At 44.1% G+C, this 21,613-nt stretch overlaps 5 protein-coding genes across 8 annotated transcripts; 2 read left to right on the top strand and 3 right to left on the bottom strand.

Moving 5' to 3' along the window:
• Positions 1-61: 61 nt before the first annotated feature.
• On the bottom strand, positions 62-1,451 carry LOC108012592 (SAC3 domain-containing protein 1). 2 transcript variants are annotated; one of them, XM_017078011.4, is made up of 4 exons: positions 1,294-1,451; positions 1,058-1,231; positions 462-998; positions 62-403 (listed from the first exon to the last, which is right to left on the bottom strand). In XM_017078011.4, exons 1-4 carry the CDS (start codon positions 1,347-1,349, stop codon positions 121-123), a joined length of 1,050 nt encoding a protein of 349 aa, XP_016933500.3. In that variant the 5' UTR covers positions 1,350-1,451; the 3' UTR covers positions 62-120. The 2 variants fall into 2 exon arrangements, with proteins under 2 accessions (XP_016933500.3, XP_036672161.3); XM_036816266.3 differs by lacking the exon at positions 1,294-1,451 and having other exon boundaries at positions 1,054-1,181.
• A 346-nt stretch (positions 1,452-1,797) lies between these two features.
• LOC108012383 (GDP-D-glucose phosphorylase 1) lies at positions 1,798-3,205 on the top strand. The gene is made up of 3 exons (XM_017077739.4): positions 1,798-2,193; positions 2,250-2,955; positions 3,013-3,205. The coding sequence occupies exons 1-3, from the start codon at positions 1,813-1,815 to the stop codon at positions 3,162-3,164; spliced, it is 1,239 nt and encodes a 412-aa protein (XP_016933228.3). The 5' UTR covers positions 1,798-1,812; the 3' UTR covers positions 3,165-3,205.
• On the bottom strand, positions 3,191-4,626 carry LOC108012382 (queuine tRNA-ribosyltransferase accessory subunit 2). Its single transcript, XM_017077738.4, has 2 exons — positions 3,481-4,626; positions 3,191-3,424 (listed from the first exon to the last, which is right to left on the bottom strand). The coding sequence occupies exons 1-2, from the start codon at positions 4,542-4,544 to the stop codon at positions 3,232-3,234; spliced, it is 1,257 nt and encodes a 418-aa protein (XP_016933227.3). The 5' UTR covers positions 4,545-4,626; the 3' UTR covers positions 3,191-3,231.
• Positions 4,627-5,054: 428 nt separating this feature from the next.
• On the top strand, positions 5,055-20,257 carry LOC108013087 (zinc finger protein rotund). Of its 3 annotated transcripts, XM_017078720.4 has the most exons (8): positions 5,055-5,522; positions 5,851-8,730; positions 14,902-15,071; positions 15,184-15,257; positions 17,681-18,210; positions 18,474-18,643; positions 18,705-18,784; positions 18,935-20,257. In XM_017078720.4, exons 2-8 carry the CDS (start codon positions 7,432-7,434, stop codon positions 19,108-19,110), a joined length of 2,499 nt encoding a protein of 832 aa, XP_016934209.3. In that variant the 5' UTR covers positions 5,055-5,522; positions 5,851-7,431; the 3' UTR covers positions 19,111-20,257. The 3 variants fall into 3 exon arrangements, 2 of the variants coding, with proteins under 2 accessions (XP_016934209.3, XP_016934210.3); XR_010653900.2 differs by lacking the exon at positions 18,935-20,257 and having other exon boundaries at positions 5,058-5,522; positions 17,681-18,125; XM_017078721.4 differs by lacking the exons at positions 17,681-18,210; positions 18,474-18,643; positions 18,705-18,784; positions 18,935-20,257 and adding an exon at positions 15,746-17,273 and having other exon boundaries at positions 5,065-5,522.
• Uch-L5 (ubiquitin carboxy-terminal hydrolase L5) lies at positions 20,077-21,551 on the bottom strand. The gene is made up of 2 exons (XM_036815095.3): positions 21,368-21,551; positions 20,077-21,291 (listed from the first exon to the last, which is right to left on the bottom strand). Exons 1-2 carry the CDS (start codon positions 21,441-21,443, stop codon positions 20,393-20,395), a joined length of 975 nt encoding a protein of 324 aa, XP_036670990.1. The 5' UTR covers positions 21,444-21,551; the 3' UTR covers positions 20,077-20,392.
• Positions 21,552-21,613: the final 62 nt, after the last annotated feature.

Raw genomic sequence — 21,613 nt, 5'->3', positions numbered from 1 at the left:
TTCTGCAAGCAGAGTTGCCACCTGACGCAAGACAAATGCGCAATAACAAAAAATAAATAAATTAATTACCATGGTTTCACTTTACTTATTGTCTATTTACAATTCTGTGTACCTAATTAACTAGTTAAATTTTTTTAGCAACAGGACTTCGGGTAGATAAATACGCTTTAGTTTTGACTCCACAAAGCGCTCGTGTTGGGGTTTCAATAGATCGGCATTGTGGTTAAAATCAGTCTTATTAAAATGCACCGCCTTCCTGTCAGCACTTAGGGATATTCCATAGTGCCGACATTGATCCTGGAGTCCTGCCGGCCCATCGATTAGCAGTAAACGCAACAAGTAAGGAACCGGCACCGTGAGCTGTTTGTTGTTGTAGGCATGCGTGAAAATCTGAAGCAAACTCCTGCAAAAAAAACAAGGAGTCAATGGGTTTTTGGATGAGTATGTATGGCTTATAGTACCTCCTTATAGCCTGTAACTTGGTGGCAGCTAGGGCACACAGAATGTGGGGCAATTGTGGCAAAGCCATAAGCACTCTGTACATGTTTCCCTGCTGAAAGGCCAAACAGAGCCCAAAACACAGTTTAAAGGTCGCATCCTGACGCACATAGTCCGGTAAGCTGAGGGCCCGCGTAAAGGACTCGGGAGAACCCAAATTGAACACCTGATACAGGCACTCTATGAAGCAACGTCGCTCCAGCTCACGGATAGTGGGTTCTGCAGAGGATTCCAGTCCATCCAGTTCCTCGTAACAGCATAGCACTCCCGTGAGGCACTCCTGCAAATGCTGGTTGCATATCTTGGGATCGAACTTTTCGATGGACTCCTCGCACAACCGATAGCGACTGTAGGCCAGAAACATTACAATGGGCTCCAGCAGCCGGATCTTCTGACGGGCATCGTACATCTGTATCACAATCTCACGGCGCACAGCCCTCAAACGATCGAAGATGAAGTCGTAGGCCTGATGATAGGGCTTCCGAGTGTCCAGGATTATGCTATAAAGTTCCTTGATTAACAGTGATCACTTGGTTGTACTAACACCCAAAATACTTGCTCTTTGAGTAGGTATTCCACAGTTTTGGTTAGTGCCGCCTCCGTGCGCATTTCCTTGGGCAGGGGCATCTTGACATCGGCGGCGGAGCGCGTAAACTCCTTGACCAGGACTCCAGGAGTGTTCTTCTGACCATTCTTCAGCTCGAAGTAGTGCAACAGCTTCTCGCGAATTCGCCTTATTTTATTTAAACGAGCCATTATGTTCTACATCTATGGATTATAAGTTTAGATACCCACATTTTCGCCTCCCCAGCTGGACAGAAGCTGTCGCAGGAACCTTGAACTTGGGCCATTTGTTTATAAATATTTTGTACAACAGTTTTCACCCGCACAAACAAACCAGGGCTGAAGAAATCGTTGATCAGGGGTGTGGATAAACTATTCTTAATGGGGCTAAAGAAATTACAATTTATCTTACATTCTCCAAAGTTTAGACAATTGACAAAAAGGTTGATACTTTAGGTAGGGCTTTCATAAAAATTATTTAACCTTAAAAGTGGTTAAATAACCCTCAAAATGTTATAATTACATATGTGATTATATGAGAACTTATTAATATTATTGGTTACATATCTCGAAAAGAGCAGCAAATTAATGTACATCCGTAAATTATAAAAATGTAAATTTATTTTTTAAACCCCCTTGCCACGCCGCTGAAGTCAGCAATCAGCTGTTTAGGGGGCTGGGTTGTCAGGTTGTCTCGGCTTAAAATTGTAGTAAATTTCTGTTGTTTTTAACCGCCTAGCTCAAAACAGAATGTTTTTACGACATTTTGGAGACCTCCTGCGGAAGAAACACCATGTCTTTAAGACTTTCAGTGCCCACTTCCAGAGATTCCTTGCCGCCGGCTTCAGCAACAGGTATTCCCTAAGGGTGACAACTCTGCTACCACTGGTAATCCTCCGATCCGCGGAGTGCAGGCAAAATGATGGTCAGGAAGTAAAGCGACCGGGCCGGAAGCGAACCATGAGCAAGGTCAAGTACGAGACGTGTCTGGAGGGCAGGGCGCAGCTCTACCTCAACGCCATGAAGGTGCGCTGGGAGCAGCTGCACAAAGTTCACGGGCTTTTTTCATATCAATTGCAGAAGTCTCCTCAGAGCCGGAAAATACCAGGATACTGGGGCTTCTACACGGAGGTGAGAACTTTATCTCTGCCCTATAGATTTCTGTATTAACCCTTCTTTTCCTTTAGCTCAATGCAGAACGTTCCCTTAAGCGCCGCCGTCCGCAAACCATCGAGAACCTCAACCCAACCTTTAAGCCCTTGATGTTCAACTTCAACAAAGTGGATGCTCGGGAAGTAATAATGACAATTGATGATGCCTACGGCAGTCCCGAAGTCCAGATGATCATCAACAAGAGTCCCATCACCAAGTATCATACTCTGATCTGCCCGGAGGTGAAAAAGAACCATGTCCAACGAATAACCCGCGAAGCACTGGAGTTCTGCATCACCTTCATGCGGAGTATCGATGACAAGGACATGCGCATGGGCTATAATAGTCCTGGTGCCCTGGCCTCCGTGAATCACCTCCACGTTCATCTATTGCAAATGCCCCAGGATCTGTATATAGACCAAGCCCCTCTGGATGAGCTGGCCGGCGGTTATGTCTATCGTTTGAGCCGTAGGGCGCCCACGGAAGGCATCTGTATAGTATTCAAAGACAATGATAACGATGAGCAGGTGGCGGAGAAGGTGGACCAGCTTTACAAGCTGGCCATGTGGATGTGCCAGAACAACATGCCGCACAATCTGTTCATCACACAGGATCGGCGACCCGGCCAAAGCGGCAACGTTCAGGTATTCGTATTTGCCCGCTCCGAATACTGCGTTAATAAGGATTTGGCCGACTTTAATGTGGGATTCTGCGAGTTGGCTGGTTACATTCCGCTGCCAGGTAAGAAAGTCATGTCTAAGAACTGTGAGTTTGGTCTTAAATTGCTATTCTCAAAAGATCCCGAAAAAATGGAGAACCTGACAGAACTGCAGGTACTCTTCAGGATACGCACTGTCACTGGCGATGCTCCAAAAGCTCTGTATGAAGAAATAACACATATTGTCGAAGGACGTGAGCAATCGCTTTGGGACCAACCGTTGACGATATAGAGCATTTAAAATAAACAACCAGAGGCTTCTTTCTAGACTAACTTTACTGTTTGGTTGGTATGTCAGGTTACACTGCTGCCGCTGCAAATCCCTTGCCCATGGTGGCCTTGCTGATAACTTTGGTGTTAGCGGAAATGGAATAATCCACCTGGGACTTGCCATTCTGATTCCTCACAAGCTCTATCAATTGCGGCAGCGAGTCGTTGGCCACACTCTGACGAATTGCCTCAAAAAAGGCCATGTAGTGATGCAGGTTGTGACTGAAAGAAGTAAATAAATCAATGGAGTCTTGGATATTTAAAGATAAACCACTTACACCATTAGTAATATGGGACCTAGGAGCTCGTTAGTCTTGTACAGGTGATGCAGATAGGCACGTGTGTGTTTCTGGCAGGTCAGGCAGGAGCAGTTGCTTAGTAGTGGCTTAAATTCCTCCTTTATAGCTTCATCCGTTATGTCTAGGAAGGGAACATGCTCCACTGCATCCTGCACAAAGCCAAATGTCAATGCCTTGAAGTTCAGGGAAGCACAATAGGCGTAGGAGGTGTCGAACACATCAATTCCTTGGCTGATGAGTTCCACAACTGTTAGGGGCGTATAAGCGCCCGTCATTATCCTAGGCTTGTCCTCTTCCAGCTGCTTAATGCAGTGCTCTACAATGCTCAGTAGTTTGGAAGACTCCAAAGTGGTCGCGGTCAAACCATTTGTGTGGAATCCCTCCAAAATGTAACCCCCATAGCTGCCCGCTGGCTGTTCCCGGACATGCTTGATGGACTGCGTCCGGGCAAAGGTGCAGTAACCGCCCACAATGGGAGCTAGCAGTGTGGACTCCACCTTGTCGCGGTGCTCGTAGATGTAGTGCATAAACTTCTCCGTCCTATCTGCTGATTTCTGAACCCTTTTCTTCGCACTCTCCGCATTTGTGTCTGCATCGCAAAGTCCCTGGTAGACGTCTGGCTTAAAGCTGGCCACCATTTCCATGTAGCGCTCGGGAGTAAGCGATTCCTTGCCCCTTCTCGTGAAGAGTGGCTGTATATCGCGATCGTTGCCACCCGAAGGCGTTGTTTCACAGGGATCTCGTAGCAGCAGGATATTCAGGTGTCCGGGGAATCCCACGTAGTCGCTAAGTCCGCGATCACCACTGCTGTGCCATTGCGTCAGTGCCTCGGTCATTTGGTCCATGGTGGACAGCGTAAACTGGAGCACCTGTGGCTTCTGGCTGACATGACTCTCGAACACATCTGCACTGAGCCACGGAATGCTACCTCCTTTAGTTGTCTGCAGGAGAAGCGGAGTCCTGAGCTCGGGTCCTCCATCTTTGATCCGCAGTTGACCCAGGCGGCCAGAATTTTTGCTGATGCTCTCGATCGCAAATTTCATGCCGGCGCGAGGTTTTATTTATCTTTGGAGTGGAATGATTAATACCAACCGCACGTTCCAAGCGGTCACCGATATCGATAGTCAACAGTGCTGACAATTTGGTTAGAATTGTCTACCAGTGCTGACATTTCATATTTTTTGTAGCTAGATTTCGCACAGCCCTTACAAAACATCTATGCCAAATATTTAATTCAATGTATGTAAATATTCACACAGTTCCTTTTTTTAAACCACTAAATAAATATTAATAAACATAAAAATTACTCACAGATTCTAAAAATTCCTGCCAAATATAAAACGTAACAATTTATTTCAGTCCTGCCAAGCATAAATCATAAGACCTTTTGTTTCTGGAACTTTGAAATCACCTCGAAATAAAAGCGAAACGGAAAACGAGTACAGCTCGAAATTTGGAAACCAAACTTTTGATGTGCAAGCAGTCTGGCAACCCCGGCCGGTTGGCGCCCCTATTCTCCTCGTTCGTGTTGTTGTTTCCCCAATGCTCAGTTGATTTCGACTTTTCGGCGTGTTCGCTTTTCAACTTTTCAACGGGCGCTTCACTTCGGTTTTGGGGGCTTGTTCGCTTTTTGGGGCTCCGCTAGCGCTGAGTGGATGATTTTATGTTGTATGCGCAGCGCACTTGACGGCAATTGTTGTCATTGTTTTAGTTGTGTGTGGAATCGGATGTTCGCTATCTCCCTCACACAGCGGGAAAATGTGTGTGTTCCGTTCCGTTCGCGTCGTTCATTGATTTCCTAATTAAGTTTATAATTAAAATTAATTGAAAAATTACTCGCATATGTATGTGCGCTGGCATGTACAGACATGTAAATTGGCTGACCGCGTGTGAAAGCCTATTAAATAAAATATGTTATGTATGTACTTACAAGTTCCCTATGTATGTACATTTGAATAATAAATTGCTTTGAATTCGAAAGCGAAATTGTGCCAAAAACATCAACATCAGCAGCTAAAGAGGTAATTAGAATAACAATAACGCAGAGACAGCTTTTTTTAAATTGACGACTTCCTTGCGGCCGCCGTTGTGTTTATAATTAACGAAGTCTGCCGCGGCAATTATAATATTTATTCGTACAAAACGGCTATAAAAATTGTTTGAATAAAAAAATTCCATTGGAAGTTCTGAAACCTCCTGGCTGCCAGGGTTGCCAAACGCCCGCACAGCCATGGCCTTGGCGAGATCGCTACCTGTTCGTGTGTTTTACGATTTTACGACCCAAAAGAGTCGTAAATGTGGAAGAACTGTAAAAACGGCAATAAAACTTAACATTTATGCGCATTCCAGGTGGTCCTGCAAAACGCCCAACGATGTGGCAACCCTAGGCAAATGAACTGTTTTACCTGCCCAAAACGCACAACAACAATAACTAAAAAAATACAACTACAGGAACTTAGGAGAGAGCGGGCAGCAAAACGGATAATTTAGTGGAATTTTCAAAAATAGCAAAGCCAGCAACAACGGCGGCAGCCATAATCCCCCAGCGAGAGCACAATAATCAAAGATTAAATCAGGTTTATATAGAAAGGGTTAGCATGGCGCAGGAAGAAATACACGTTTCCTAGCGCAGCAACAACTACAAACACCTACAACTGATTACACTCACACACGAAGCGGAAGACGAGAGAGAGCGCGAGAGGAATATTGTTTATGCGGGAAAGTTTATGTACTCCGAAATACCTGTTTACGCACTTTGAAATTTTTTGAATGAAAAATAAAAACAAATGGAAAAGAAAAATAAGGGAATACTAATTTTCAAAGTCTTGAATGAACACACATATTATTAAACTAAAATAAATCTTAAATTAAAAGAACCTCTACTTATGCGGTGTAAAATTCATGAAAATAAAAATACTTGTTCATGAACGGAGAGCACGAAAAGGACTTGCCATAAACACATTAACTGAGAGAGAGTGAGAGAGCAAGAGCATAAAGAGAGCAGCGACGCCGACAGAGGCAGCGGGAGAACATAAGTCGCTGTCGCAGCGCTCGCTTGCATGTTTTTCGCTCATTTTGCTTTCGGAAATTTAGCGGCAATGTCGTGTCTTCTCGCGGCGGTGAAAACACTCTGCAACAACTGTAACAACAACAGCAACAACGATAAGATTTTCCGTTTTTCCGTATGGAAGCAGAAGCACTAGCGGCATTTGTTTTGAAAGTAAAGCAGAGGCTAGCGAGAAAAACGAAAATATAAAACAGAGGAAGACGGAAAAAGCAACGCCGCTGCCGACCGCGCCTCGCCCTCTGTGTGTGTGTTCGTGTGTCCGTGTCTGTGTCTGTGAGCCTACCGCCTGTCTGTGTGTAAGTGGGCGCGAACGTAAGGCCGAAAAGGAAGTGAAAATAGTGCAAAAAGGCCAAGTAATAATAATAATAATAAAATAGGCAAAAAGACAGGCCCCAAAAGAGACCAGACCAGTTTCAAAAAGCGCCTATTTCCAGGCTCTTTGCTGCACATGTATTGGTACGTGTGTGAGCGGCGGCAACAACAACAACAACAAATAGAAGCGACCACACACGGTGGAAAAGGCCTTTTTTCAAGGAGCGAAAGGCAGTGCGCGAGCGAGCAATAAGAATAATAAATTACACTTTGCTATAATAAGAAACATTTATACATACATACATACACGTACGCGGGAGAGGCCCACACACAAACACACATGTGTTTTCCCTCGCCGAGAGTGTGTGTGGAAAATTGTAATAAAATATGAACCGCAGAAGCAGCGGCAAAACGAGAAAAACGAGAGAAAATTTCGAAATATCGCATGTGCCATTTTAAGCTTTAAATAAATTATAACGTACAGTATTACCCAAAAAAAAAAAAAATAAAGGAGAACAAAAACGAAATATACAAAAAAACAATTGAACAAAATGTCCTGCATATCGAGCAACTTTAGCTCCTTCTTCCTCAACTCGCTCAACGATCCTTCAGAGTTTTCCAAGTACTTGAGCAATGGCGAGCTCAAATGCACTAATTTCGAGGAATTTCAAGTGTTTGGCTGCGGCGCAGGCGCGCCGACGCAACAGCAGCAGCAGCTACAGCAGCAGCAACAACAACATCAGCAACAGTATTCCCACACACATTTACCCAATGGCAATCCAGCAGCAGTCGCAGCCTCAGCAGCGGAGTTTCCCAATTACGAGGCAACGCAGGCGACGTCGCAGCGGGAAAACTCCTCCTCCGTTAACTCAGGTAGCTCCGTTAATCCCGCACACTATGCTTCCGCCGCCGCTGCTGCGGCTGCTGCTGCTGCCTCTGCCAGCGTCGAGGCCGGCGCAGCAGCGGCTCCGACATCAAATCCTGTCGTAGGAGCAGCAGGATCAACCCCCCTCACCGCCACCCCCCCGAGCAATCGCTGGCCCACAGCGGTGGCCACGCCCAATGGCCACCAGAGCACCACCGCCTCCCCGGGCGGTTCGGTGCCCCAGCACTTTGATGGATCCTTTGAGTTTATCAAATATCTGCGCCACTCCACGGATTTCACACCCACGTCAGCGGGCAGCGCCAGCGAAGCCAGCCCCTGCCCGGAAAAGCCAGGAAAACCGGGCATACCCGCAGGCACCACCCCACCACCGCCTGCCCAATCGCCTGTGGCCAGCGGTCTGCTCGATCTGGATACCAGCACCTCGCAGAAATCCCGCTCTGCCTCCCGCAAAGTGGCCGCTTTGTTGTCTTCCGTTTCGCGGGCTTCCAACAGTCTGGTGGACACCAGCACCTCCGCCCTGGATGTCTTCGATCACGATTCAAAGCAAACGATCTTTGACCTTCAGCACATGGCTTCCAATGGATCCTCCAATTCGAATGAATCCTCACTGGAGATGCTAGCATTTCCCAATTCGCACCTCAATGCCTCCAATTCGAACACCTCATCCGAAGGAGCGGCCTGCGGAAGTGCGGGCGAATTTGGAGGTTTGTTAACCGGCGCCAGTTGCTCCTCCTCGACGGCTTCCTCATCCTCGCATGCCCCGAAACTTCTCGGCAGCTTTGTGATCAAGGAGAACTTCGAGGTGCATCCGTCGCACAAGGTGGAGGAGGGCATCTTCCAGCATATGAACAAGCTGCCCTCGAAGAAGAAGGATACGCTGAAGCAGCTGGGAGTCCGTTTCACCGGCCAAATGACGCTGACGGACAAATCGATTGTGGTGGAGAACTTCATCAAGTTCTGTGAGGTGAGTTACGCTTCCCAAAATTACAAAAAGGGGTTGGGTCTCACAGGTTTTCGGGGTGTTAGCGATTCAAATTTCTCTGGCCCGAGTGTGTGTGAATATTTAAACGCTCTCCCACTTCCATATGCAATTTAAATATTAGCACATATGTACGAATTACGTATTTATTTGTGATGATGGTCGGGAGCAGGACGTTGTGGGGTCTAATTAGGGGTGGCCATGGGAACTACACTTCCGTTTTCCAACACATTTGCATCAGATGTTGTTAGAGACCTTCTAGGAAACTAAGTAATATAGTCTGCACCAAAAAGGGGAGAGGATTTTACTGATAAAAATAAACATTTTGTATATCCTTCAGTGGGGTAAAATGTATTATTCCTTTTTTTAGGTTTTTAACGATCGTAAGTTTCGATTCGAAACACATTAAAGTCGCGTAAAAAAGTTAATAAATGTATATAAACTGGGGGTCAATAGATAGTTACTTGATAACAAGCAAACTACTGATAAGTAACTCAATTAAAGGCCTGTATTAAAGGTCAATTTATCATTGGTCTTATCTAACTGATATTATGTCACATTACTTTGATGATGTGGCGCACAAAAATAGGTATGTAGGGATTATTAAGTAATAATGTTGTGTATTTTATAGATCTTATGAAATATGTATTACTATCCCTACATTAAAATGTAAAACTTTTCCTTGCAACAACTTCTATATATATATATATAGTACATACAAATTGGGATATTCATAATATAAACATGCACCCTATCTATATCCTATATCACACACACTGGCGAACTTCCGCCCACATTCATACCCATACACGCATTTAGGATTCCGTTTGCCCCCCACTCACACAAATGTCATTATAAATTGTAATAACAGGAGCAGTGATGCCGGCGCCGCAGTCGGCGTCGACTGCAGCCAACCACAAATTCAGCATACAACTGTAATCATGTGTGCTCAATGTATGTATGTATTTATGTACGTGTGTGTGGATTCTAAACACCTATACATGCGGGGGGAGTTAAATCCCCATTGCCACCCCACACACCACCACCCGCACAAACACACACACGCAGACACGTTTGGCGCCCTTTTCAACACTATGGCAGTCAACCCCAAACACTCACCACGCTCATTACGCTCCGCTTTATCACACACACACACAGAGACAGAGTCACATCTAGATTTGTTGGCCACCCATCGCACCACCCTCTCACCTCCCCCTCTCCCCTAAACTCGCACACACACACAAACGTTCACCAAACTATGTACAAAATGGCATTGATGGCATAATACAACAAAAGCAACAACTACTGTTGGGGGGGAAATTACGAAGGAGGCGAAACAGAGAGGAAGCTGAAACCCCCCACGTTATTACAACATTTTAGTTCTAAGACGCTCTCTTTTACCTACTTGGCTCCCTAACTCAAAATTGTTGAGTTCTCTCTCTCTGTTCTGCGGTAGCTGCTCTCTCCTGGCTCCCACTTTCTCTCTGCCCGACCCCCGCTCTCCTCCCTCTCCTTCCCCACATTCAAAACTTACTTGAAGGCTGAACTACCAAAGTGTGTGTAGTTGTGTATGTGTGAGGTGGGGTTGTGGGTGTGGGCAACCCCCAAAAGCTTGCTATTGAGTAATTGTATGTTGCCCCCCTGCCCCCACCTCCTTCATCTGCTCGTCCTTCGGCGTCTTCTTCTTCTCCCTTAGATTCTTTGGCCTCCACTCCTTACTTTCATACATACAATCATCAAGTTACTTGGAGGGGGGTGGGGGAAGTAGGGAGACTTTGGACTGTCCGCTAGCTGCTTGGGCATGTCCTTTTCCTTTTCCGACTCTCTCGATTTCGGTGTGTTTGTGTGTATGTGTGCGTCTGTATTTTATCAACACATTTTATACATGTCTCTATCGGAGCAACCATTAGTACAGTAACACTTGCTAAAAAGGAACCAAAGACTTATATTAGAAAAGATTTACTTTTTTATAAGACTTTGTTGTTTAAATGATATTAGAAAGAGTGAGGTCCAATATCTATTTTCCATATCTATGTCTGAATAGGTGCATTGTTCCCCGGTTACTTCCTTTTATTTTTACAAAGGACGGGACAAACATATGTTTCGAGCATCTTACCATCGTTCCTAACACATTGCTCTGCAATAAGGTTTCAAATTCAGAAATGCTCGGGTTTCGATTCCATTAGCACTTTCCCAATTTTCATATGTAATTAACTATTAACTATAAAGGGATTTATAACAAATGAATTGTACTTAAAAAAGATTAAAGTATATAGTTTAAGATAACATTAAAGTTTTTTAAACTTCTCTGTGAGAATTGGAGACTTATTAGAAATTTCTGATAGGAATTCAACAAAATAATAAAAACACGGAAACATCCGAGATCAAAAACTCTTGTTAAAATTCAAGAAGCAGAAAAACTTTGTTTTTGAAGCATGAGATATAAAGTTAGACAAGCTCTTATGAACGAAAGAAGACTTATAAGAACAGATGAATAATACCTTCAAAGGTTTTGGAGTTATGGAGGTTGGACTGTAAGTGAGGCTGTGGTTGTGTGAGTCGCCCAGCGGCAGCGTTGAAGGCTACTAAGTGCGCATGCAGTCAGCTCACCCACACAAGTGCACTCGGGTTTGCCCAACTTTGCGGCCGTATATGTGTGAGTGTGTGTGTGTGTAAAGGACAGCTTAGTGGATGGGAGGATGAGAAATGGGGTGGGGTAGTGGGTGGAGAATGGGCGAAAAGGGGGTGGGGCTTGGGCAGGTACAATGTCTCGGCTTCGCACAATTTACGCGCACACACACTCACACTCAAACATACGTAGAAAAGCAGGCGCACATATGGGGCATTGATTATAATTTTAAATTATACATATGTATGCGGGCACATACCGATATAACTGTACTTGCCGCATATGATGACTATATACTGGATTTTAGATGTGTATATATGTGCATACATATGTACATATATGCAGGCGCACATATGTGTGTTTGTATAATTCTAACGCACACATCAAATATTTAGCTTTTGTGCAACGTTTTGTCGCCTTTTGGGGCCACACACACGCGCCGCATTAAATTAGTGTGGGGTCTTTTTTTCCGGAATTTAGAGCGCATTTAGAACGGGTTTACCTTAATTAAAAAACCCCAAATTGGTTGCCTAATGAAAAGGTGGAAATGGGGGGGGGGGGGTGCGTTGAGAGCTGTGTAACCCCTTAACCCTTTTGCAAACCTGTTAAGCGAGGAGCACACGCACCAAAGAGTGAAAGTGTGAAAATTTCCCCCACTTACACACATTAACGCACAGGCAACCCTCGCAAAAGGAATCAAAAAATCATGGCAGCAACAGTCAAACATTCAGCTTTTGTTGTTTCTCGCCACGCACAAGCAACACCCACAACAACAAGAGAAACATCAACAGCAGCAACAGCAACAACAACAAGAGCAGAAAGGAAAACAATTCACACTTGTCTCAATACAAACAACAACAAACCGCATCACACCACAGACAACAACCGCAATCCCGCCACACACACACACACAAACAAACGCCCGAAACACTCGCAGACACCCGCACATTCACACTCACGTACACTACGTCACGCACAAACACAAACCATGTCTGCCAATAAGTTTGCAAAAAAAAAAGGAAACAAACAAAAAAACAGAAAACAAAAAGCGAACACAAGGAGACGCAATGAAAACAGAAACGGAAAACAGCAGCGAAAGCAAGAACAAAATACCGCAACACATTGCCACTGCTTTCATTCTTCTTTTCCTGGTTCTGTTTGTTTTTTCTCTTTTTTTTACATATTTGTACCCGTTAGTGGTAGTAACTAGGGTATATTGTAATTAGGAAAGATGTAACCCTATAATATGTGGATCAGTCGGATGGAAATCTTTAATCTATAATAGATCTTCAAGAACGATAGAAACGCTCTAAAGGACCATTTTCATAGGTTATTAACATTATTACCAACCACGGTTTTATTTATTTAAACTATCATGATTATCATGATAGATAGATTTTTAGATAGTTATTTTACTAGGTTTTTATGTGTTTAATTAAACAAAATCACAATCAAAATAGGCAAATATTATAGGCTCAGAATCAAAAAAGTTTCATGTCCTTGGAGTTTACCCCAAAAAGTAGGCAATAAAATATGAAAAATGGGGTTAGATTCTACATTTTTCAACTCGAAGTCCTAATCAATTATAAAACTAACTAACTTATTATATTTAGCTTAATAATGTTTTGTATTGTTGGAATAATGATATAATACGAATGAACTTTCCTTTCCAACATTTTTTCTCTCCTTCAAATTTATATTGATAAAATATGGGTTGTATAAACTTTTATTATATATAAATATAAAGTACAGGGTATCTTACAGTTGGTAGTTCGCAAAGTACTGTTTGTTTTTTTTGTGCTTTTTGACTGTGAAACAGTTGAGTGGCCATGGGCGTGGGCAGGGGGATCGCAGTCGTACCACTTGGTCCGTCGGCTTGACAGCAGCAACAGTGCGGCACTAGCCCCCCAAAAAAAACCACCATGTACGCCACACCCCCTTGGACCCCACTTGGACCCCAATGCCCCCGCATAGTTGCTTGTTAATGAGACACCTGGAGAAGTGGCCAGGTGTCGGCTGCCTGTCAGCGCTGAAAAATGGGGGGAGAACAAAAAATGAAGTGTTTGTGGAGTGGCTGGATGGATGTCAGGAGTTTAAAGTTCTCGCTTACTATTCCCCAAAAGGCAAGATGGCACGTCACTCCTTTTTGCTCTATTGATTTTTAACATAATCAAAACCCAAAATGTATGCAGACTCACATACACATACATACAGAAGGACATACAGGAGCTCAGTCAGCAATTCGCATGTGTGAGAGACCCTTTTTGGGGGTGGGTGGTTGGCAACCCTGGGTGGGTTGGATGGGAAACCCTGATTATGAGGATGTTGATAAGTTCCGACGACGAACGGAACTGAACTCTCTGCTCTGCCGAAGACTCGCACTCACACAGACGTCCATTAAACCGCTGCCTGCGCCTACCATCCGCACACACACACACACACACACTCGGCAAACACAGACACTCAGAAACACACATACACTAACATGCACACAGGGGCTTTCATGGTAACCCTTTGAAAAAGGGGGGCCTTTGCAAATAACCCCCCCTTTTTGGGGAAAATGGCTTCATTGAAAACGTTGTTTGCTTTTCTATTTGGGTTTGCTTTGCTGCCTTTTCTGCTTCCTTTTTGCGCTTCGCCCTATTCTATATTTTTACACTATAAAATATACATTGTAAGGGTGTGAGTGTGTGTGTGGGTTAGTGTCTGTATGTACGTGTGTGTGTGTGTGGAGCTTTTGCTTTGGCATGTTATTCAGACCCATTTGCCTCACCAGCCTCCCCCTTTTCCACCACCCACCCATCGTCCTTTTGCAAGTTTTTGGCTTTTGTGTAAAATTTTCGTTTTAAACTTTTGCGTTGTACACGAATTATAAGTTTTGATTAGTAGTGGGCAAAGTTTTCGCTCGCATGTGTATGGGTTTTTGGGGGTGGGTGGGTTGGGTTTGTACGTTTTTGGTTTTTCCTGAAAATATATATATATGTATGTATATATGGGGTACATTATGTAAAGCAAATACATATGTGCAGTCATAGAATTTGACGTCAATGAATACACACATATACGTACATTTACGTGGAAAAACAGCCTAAAAGTCGAGGAAATTATGCTAAAACGTGGTGGAATGGTGTGGGGTGGCTTCTAACATGAAAGGTGTAAGCTGGTTTAAAACTAATGGAAGGGTGGTTTGGGGGAGGGGCTGTTACCAACCAGTAAAACCGGTATGTCTGGAAAATTACTTTCAAACAGGAGTAGAATTTCTAATTTAATTTTTTTTGTAAATTAAATTGCATTTCTTTTCGGTTGTCTGGTTTCTGTGAATTCTATGTCTATGCTTAAGTTGGTAATGGACTTAGCACAACCATTAGATACTTTACCTCCACCTAGTTTGTTAAACTTCTTTTAACCATCTTTATATAAAGGGTTTTAGGATTTTCTGCTCGATTTATAAGCGATTTTTTCAAATTAGATGGATGAGTTCCATGCCATGTACTAATTTTCCTCTTTTTTGGACTTTCCCTCAATAGGAATACGATATCAAGGACCACAGACCATGGCTGTCGCTGAATCAGTGCGGTCTGAATAAGCCCGAGCAGATCAAATTCGCTCGATATTTGGGCCAGGGACTGCCGACGTTCACGCTCTTCTGCATTTATAGCAATTTTAAGAATCTATTCTGCACCAAACGCACGGAAATGTGAGTATCATCCTTACCCCCATTCACTCCCCTGATAATTGAATATCCTGCCGAACTTGGAGTAGCCTAAAAGCATGCTATTATAATTGATGAATGTCCTTTTTCTTTGTAGCTACACGAAGGACGGCTACAATCTGCCTTATATACTCGACAAAACCAAGCGCTTCCTGGCCAACACAACAGCTGGTAAGTGGAATCTATATCTAAATATAGATGTAGATATATCCCCCCAAGACCCCCCAACCATCCCTGATTCCCGTGTAGTGCAAATGCAGCAGCAGGCATCATCAACCAAAAATGTATTCATGCAGAGGAAAATTAATAAAAAAATAAAAAACGAGACTGAAAGTCGAGAGGCGAATGTGCTAAATTTTAAAAATACACTCGAAACTAGAAGTGCCTACATTCATTTTTATGATTTTTCTACTTTGCACTTCTCATTTCTATTTCTATTTCGTGCACTTTCCGTTTTTTTTTTCTATAAAAAAAATTACGAGAGAAACTACCTACAATTTGGCCTGCCTATTTTTGCAAAATTTTGTAAAATAATCAATTTTAGTCTGCGCGCGCTCAAAAAACAAAACAAGGAAAACAATTTTTAATTTTTGACTTCAATTTGTTTGTGTTTCCTCTTTCTTCTTCTTTTTCCAAACGCATACGCTTTCAATCACTAGGCGACAATACCAACAACAACAACAACATCACCAACAACACCAGTAACAAGACCAACAACAACACCAGTACAACAACAACATCCACACCGGTCAAACAGACACCACAACAGCAACAGCAATCCGAAGCGGAACTGCTGCTGGCACCCAACTCACCTCCAACACCGAAACTCGCAACAGCGGCAGCAGCAACGGCGGCGTCAACAGCAACACCAGCAGCAACATCGGTAGTGGGAGGAGCAGGAGCCACGCCCACACAGACACCGCTACCACGCACAAGGCCTGCCACGCCCACAATGCCGGCAGGAGCAGCAGCTGGAACGCCCACCACCCCACAGCAGCAACAGCAACAGCAGCAGCAGCAACAACAACAGCACCTGCAACATCAACAACAACAGCAGCAGCAGCAACATCAACAGCATTTGTTGCAACATTCGCATCCTACGCACCCACATCCGCATGCCCAGCACTCGCATCCGCACACGCTAGCCCACGCACATCCGCACCACTTGCAGCCCGGTACGCCAACGCGCAGCTCGCATCCCCAGCTACCCCATCCGCACCACTATCCACCATCGCCGCATCAACATCCGCACCATCAGGCAGGCCATCATGGCCATCCGCATGCCCATCACTTTGCCTACGGCCATGGTCATCCACATCCGCAGCAGCATCATCCGCACTACTATCCGCATCCGCACTCGCATGTCCAGCATATGGCGGCCATGGGATATCCGGGGCCACCGCAGGGCGCACAGCAGGCAGCTGGCGGAGGAGGAGGTGCAGCTGGAGCTGGAGCAACAGGAGGCGCAGGATCCGCAGGAGGAGGCGGCGGAGGGTTGCCGCCCACGGCCATGTGAGATTGGGGTCGGCGTGGCGCCAAGGACAGCGGTGGTGGCGCCACCTGTTGACACGCATAGGCAGGCTGTTGCAGAAGGACATGGCAAAGGATTCAGGATTCAGGATTTCAGCTCATCCCCCCATCATCATCATCCTACCACCCTGTCCTAGTTTATAGTTTTCCGTTGATGTGCATCGTCATACAAGATATTTTTTAATGTGCTCCTCGTTTTTAGTTTATGTTTCGTTTATTTTAGACTAATTTTACACAAGCTTTTTGCCAAATTTTTATAAAACTATGCAAATTTTGTATTACGTTTGACGACGATATAATGAAATTGTTGGACAACGATCGATCATTACCCCAAAACTATGCAATGTTATTCCTTGAAAAGAGATTATTACATTTACACACAACCACACACACACACACACACATCACACTTTTACACACTCACCAACACAAACACACGCGATTATAGAAAATCATGCTAATGCTATTTAATATGGTAATATATAAATATATATTTTAGTAAGCCAAGAACAAAATGATATGTATGTTAATGTAAAACCAATCCTAACTAAACACAACATACAATATATACATATACATATATATATATGGAAATTGTTTGCGAACCCAGAAAATATATATAACACACCTAGCAAGAAGCGATTGGAAGAAAATCGATTTTGATTGTTGTTTTTACTTGAGATTTATTGCCTGCGTCGCGCCTCTGCATTTGCGCTAAGTCAATTAATGAAAGAGGAAAACTTTCCTTCTCTGCGGGGGTTTCCAATTAAAAAGCGATTGCAATGATGCAGTGAATAGTCATTGTAAATTTTGTTCACCTTGGGGCTATTTAAACATCGATCATCCCGAGCCAAGAACATCAAGAGATGCAAAAAAAAAAGACATGGAATATGTATTTGAAACAATTGACATTCTAAAACTTGTGATTTTTTCTAGCTTAATGTTAAGTTAGTATTTTATTGGTTTATATTTTTCAAAATTGGTTCTAAGCTCGCGGCTGGTCTTCAAACATGCTTGGAATATGGCTTCCTGAGTGTGTTGGCATTACGAATTTCTACTTTTAGACCTCAAGAACATGGCGGCGGCCAACGATGGCTCCCTGGAGTTCGCTAGCGGCAGCGGCGGCAGCAGCAGCAACAGCAACACAAGCAGCAGCAACACGAACATCGGCAGCAACAGCAACAGTAGCAGCAGCGGCAGCAGCAATCCAGTGGCAGGAACAGGGATTAATCCCAATACCATGCCAGCGGGTTATGTGACATCCTCGACGGCACAGCAGCAACAACAGCAGCAGCAGCACCAGATGGCCATGGATCCGCGTTATGGATGTGGAGCTCCGCCGGCTCTTTTGCCACCGCCGCCCATTCCAGCCTTGGGACCACCGCCCAGATCCCTGGAGCAGCTCATCATCTACGAGAACTTCGACGTGCACGAAACGCACCGGATCGAGGATGGGGTTTGCACTCATATTAGCCGCCTGCCGCCCAAGAAGCAGGAGCTATTGAAACAGTTCGGTATACAGAGTAGTAGCCAGCATTGTCTGAGCAATTATGAAAAGTACATACTCATCGAAAACTTCATCAAGTTTTGCAATGTGAGCAAAAGTGTATCGAAAGCAGTTATCAGGAGGCACCACTGTAGTCTAGCGGAGATTTGTTCTTTGGCCCAACAACCTCAATTGGCGTTCGAAACATTGGCACACCATCTATGTACATAGATATCTAAATTGCATCCTCATCAATATTAAAAGAGCAATGAACAAAACTCTAGCTCGTTCTGAGAAAGTAAAATGATCTTAACGTGTTTTATCATTTCTTTTCTCCTCGTATTTCTGTTTGTATACTTGTATTTCAATAGGAATATCAGATATCCGATCATCGACCCTTTTTGGACTTCCACGAGAGCGCTTTATCCAAATGTGAACAACTTAAATTTGTACGATATCTGGGCCAGGGGCTATCCAATCTGACGTTAAACAAGATCTATGTGGCCTTCAAGGAGTTGCTGGGCAATGGAAGGCCCGAAAAGTGAGTCCTTAAATGGGGTTTTGAAGGGGAAATGTGCTTAATTTAAAGATTTTTCTTATAGAGCTAGCATGGAGGGTTATAACTTAGACACTCTTTTGAAGAAGAAACGGAAGAACCTTTATAATCGCATGCATGCTGCTGGTAAGAATGTTATCTAGACTAAAATAATACGTTATATAATATAATATATTATATAATAATGATATATATGATCAAATTATATTATATATATAATATATGATAACATGATATTTTATGGACAAAAGATATAATACTCTCCTTTCATTACAGCCCCCAGCATTGATCTTACTGCCTATAAATCGGCCCAGCATAATCCCCAAGCACACCTGCCCACGCCACGCCCCCATCACGCCTTCGCCGCCCTAAATGCGGCCACGCAGCGCAGCGAAGTATGCAACGAATTGACGCACACGGGTTTGCAGTACAGTTACGCCGGACCCCGGTAAAAACTGCCCTATAACCATGGCCCACAAAACCCCATCCAAAAACTGCAATCCTCATCGTCAGATGAGAACCGATCCCCTATACATATACATATACTTCTTCCTGGAACTGGACCAGTAACTGTTGTGTCTTCGAAACATAAAAAGAAAGTAATTTAATCGCCGCGAGCGAATCCATTGAAAACTAAGTGCTAAATTAAAAGGGGGATCAATCAGAGGTGCCCCCCAACCCCGAGATGAAAAAAAAACGAGACACTAGTAAAATTAGCCTAAATGTTAACAAAATTAAACTTAAATCGAATGAAATTCAATTAAGCCAACCAGAAATCAACACGCAACAGGCAGGAGAAAGATTAGTTTAAGCCAAACAAAAAACCCAGATATTTATACGCAAGGTAAACCGTATACAACATATACATATTACGAGTATATACACACATAAATATATATTTCTGTAGTTGCCATAGCGCTTAGGGTGCAGCACACTTCCACATGGCCAAATCCTGGCCAGAACTATATACAAACATATTAGCTTCGGTTTCCTTCCAGCCATATCCCCAAAAAAAGAAACCCAAAAGCCCCCATTGAGCCGCATTAGTAGTAGCCTCTAAATGATAAGTGAAAAACACCAAAATTAAACATGAAAAACTAAATCAAAGACCTCCCAATGAAAGTTCCCTAAATACGCATACTAAGTAACTTGTAGAGCCTAGTTCTTAAGATGAAAGACAAATTTTTAGCATAGAACCGGCGAGCGGCGCACAGACGATTAACAAACTAAATATTCCTATATACAATATACATATTATATACAACAAGCAGCATCAAATTCAAAGTGAATATACATATACGCAAAAATCAAATGCAGAGGCAGAAATACAACCATACAAAAAACATAGCAATTGTAAATGATATATACCAAATATATTCTATACGAGCAAAGGCAAAACCAAAAAACCACTCCAGTCGTTTTCATTACGTACCGAAACTGTTTATTTAAATTTGCGTTCTATTTAAATTTCTCACTATAGGTATTTAGGTATATTTAGCTTAACACGCAGATGTGCGTACGATTAACTGGCAGAGAGCAGGATATATTGATTGTAAAAACTAAAGTACAGTACAAAGGCAGTTTCACCTAACTACTAAAGAGCAATATTAAATGGCTCTACTCCTCCATCTCCTCGACGCAATCTCTGATCATTTATTTTCGGTTTTATTTCTGAAATCGCTGCAATTTGTAATTGCCCATTGGGAGATAAATAGATGTATATACTTTAAATGCCTAGTTGGTCTCCTTCTTGCGCTGCGCCTGCTCGCGATCCAGCGCCCTCTGCTTGGCCTTCTCGTAGATGGGCATCAACTGGCCGGTCTCGCCCAGCATCTTCAGCAGCTCCACGATGAAGGGCAAGTAGTTGTGCTTGCGCCGCACATTCTCCACCTTGTAGCGCTTCTTCTTCTGGATCTCATACTGGATGTAGGTGCGCAAACTGCTGATCTCCGTCTGACGATCCTCCTCGGTGTCCATAGCATTGGGGGCCGGATTCAGCAGCTTGTCGATCTGCTGCTCGTAGATGCGCTGTCTGTCCGAGATCAGGGCCATCAGGTTGAAGTGGATCTCGCCGTCGCTGTAGCGCTGCATGCGCTTCTCAATAATCGGACGCACCACATCGATCCAGTTCTGCTCCGGCTTGATCTCACCCAGATCAATGGGTCCCTCGCGCAGGCCATCCAGCTCGTACAGTCGGCCGCCAATGGGCATGTAGCCCACAAAGTGGTAGACATCCTCGTCCTTGTTCTGGTTCTTCATGTCCAGCTCAAAGAGCGTTTGGCGGGCAAAGGAGTTGTGCACCGTGCGGATCTGGCTGGCGTTGCTCAGGGTCAATCCCTTGTTGTAGGGATCGAAGCACTGGCAGAACTCCTTGAAGTTGGTCAGGGTCTCGCCCAGCTTAATGTCCTCATGCTCCAGGTTCATCAGCAGGCTCAGGATCGCCTGGGTGGCACAGGCATTGTTGATCACCTGCTTGGCAAAGAAAATGTTCTCCCGATCCAGGACCACTTTGCCAGCGGGCTCATCCTCCTGCACCCACTTGAACAGGAAGATCAGGCCATGGATGGGCTCTAGATTCTTGAAGGACTCGCTGTCCAGGCTCCAGATCTCCTCCACCTGGGCGCCATCGCAGCCTGGTTGAAAAGAATGATTAGCTTTTTGCCACAATCCATTTGCCGGCGTCGCGGGCAAAGCGCGCCAATAACTCACCGAATTCGCGAATCAGCTCCGTGAACACGCCGGGATCGGATTCGATGAGACACCAATTACCAGCACCGTCACCCATTTTCCTTGCAATCACTTAATTATCTTCCGTCTGTAGATTTAACCAAAAAAAAAAAATGCTTTTACTGCACAGTACGAAATTTTATGTCAACTCACACAGAGGCAGAAGGCTTGCCAGATCTAAACGAATCGCCCCGATCTGGCCACCTGTTTCCCCAGCCCTGGCTTTAA

This window comes from Drosophila suzukii, chromosome 3, assembly GCF_043229965.1.
Source record: "Drosophila suzukii chromosome 3, CBGP_Dsuzu_IsoJpt1.0, whole genome shotgun sequence".
Lineage (NCBI taxonomy): Eukaryota > Metazoa > Arthropoda > Insecta > Diptera > Drosophilidae > Drosophila > Drosophila suzukii.
Note: the sequence above shows the minus strand (reverse complement) of the source record. Positions and strands in the feature narration are given on the sequence as shown.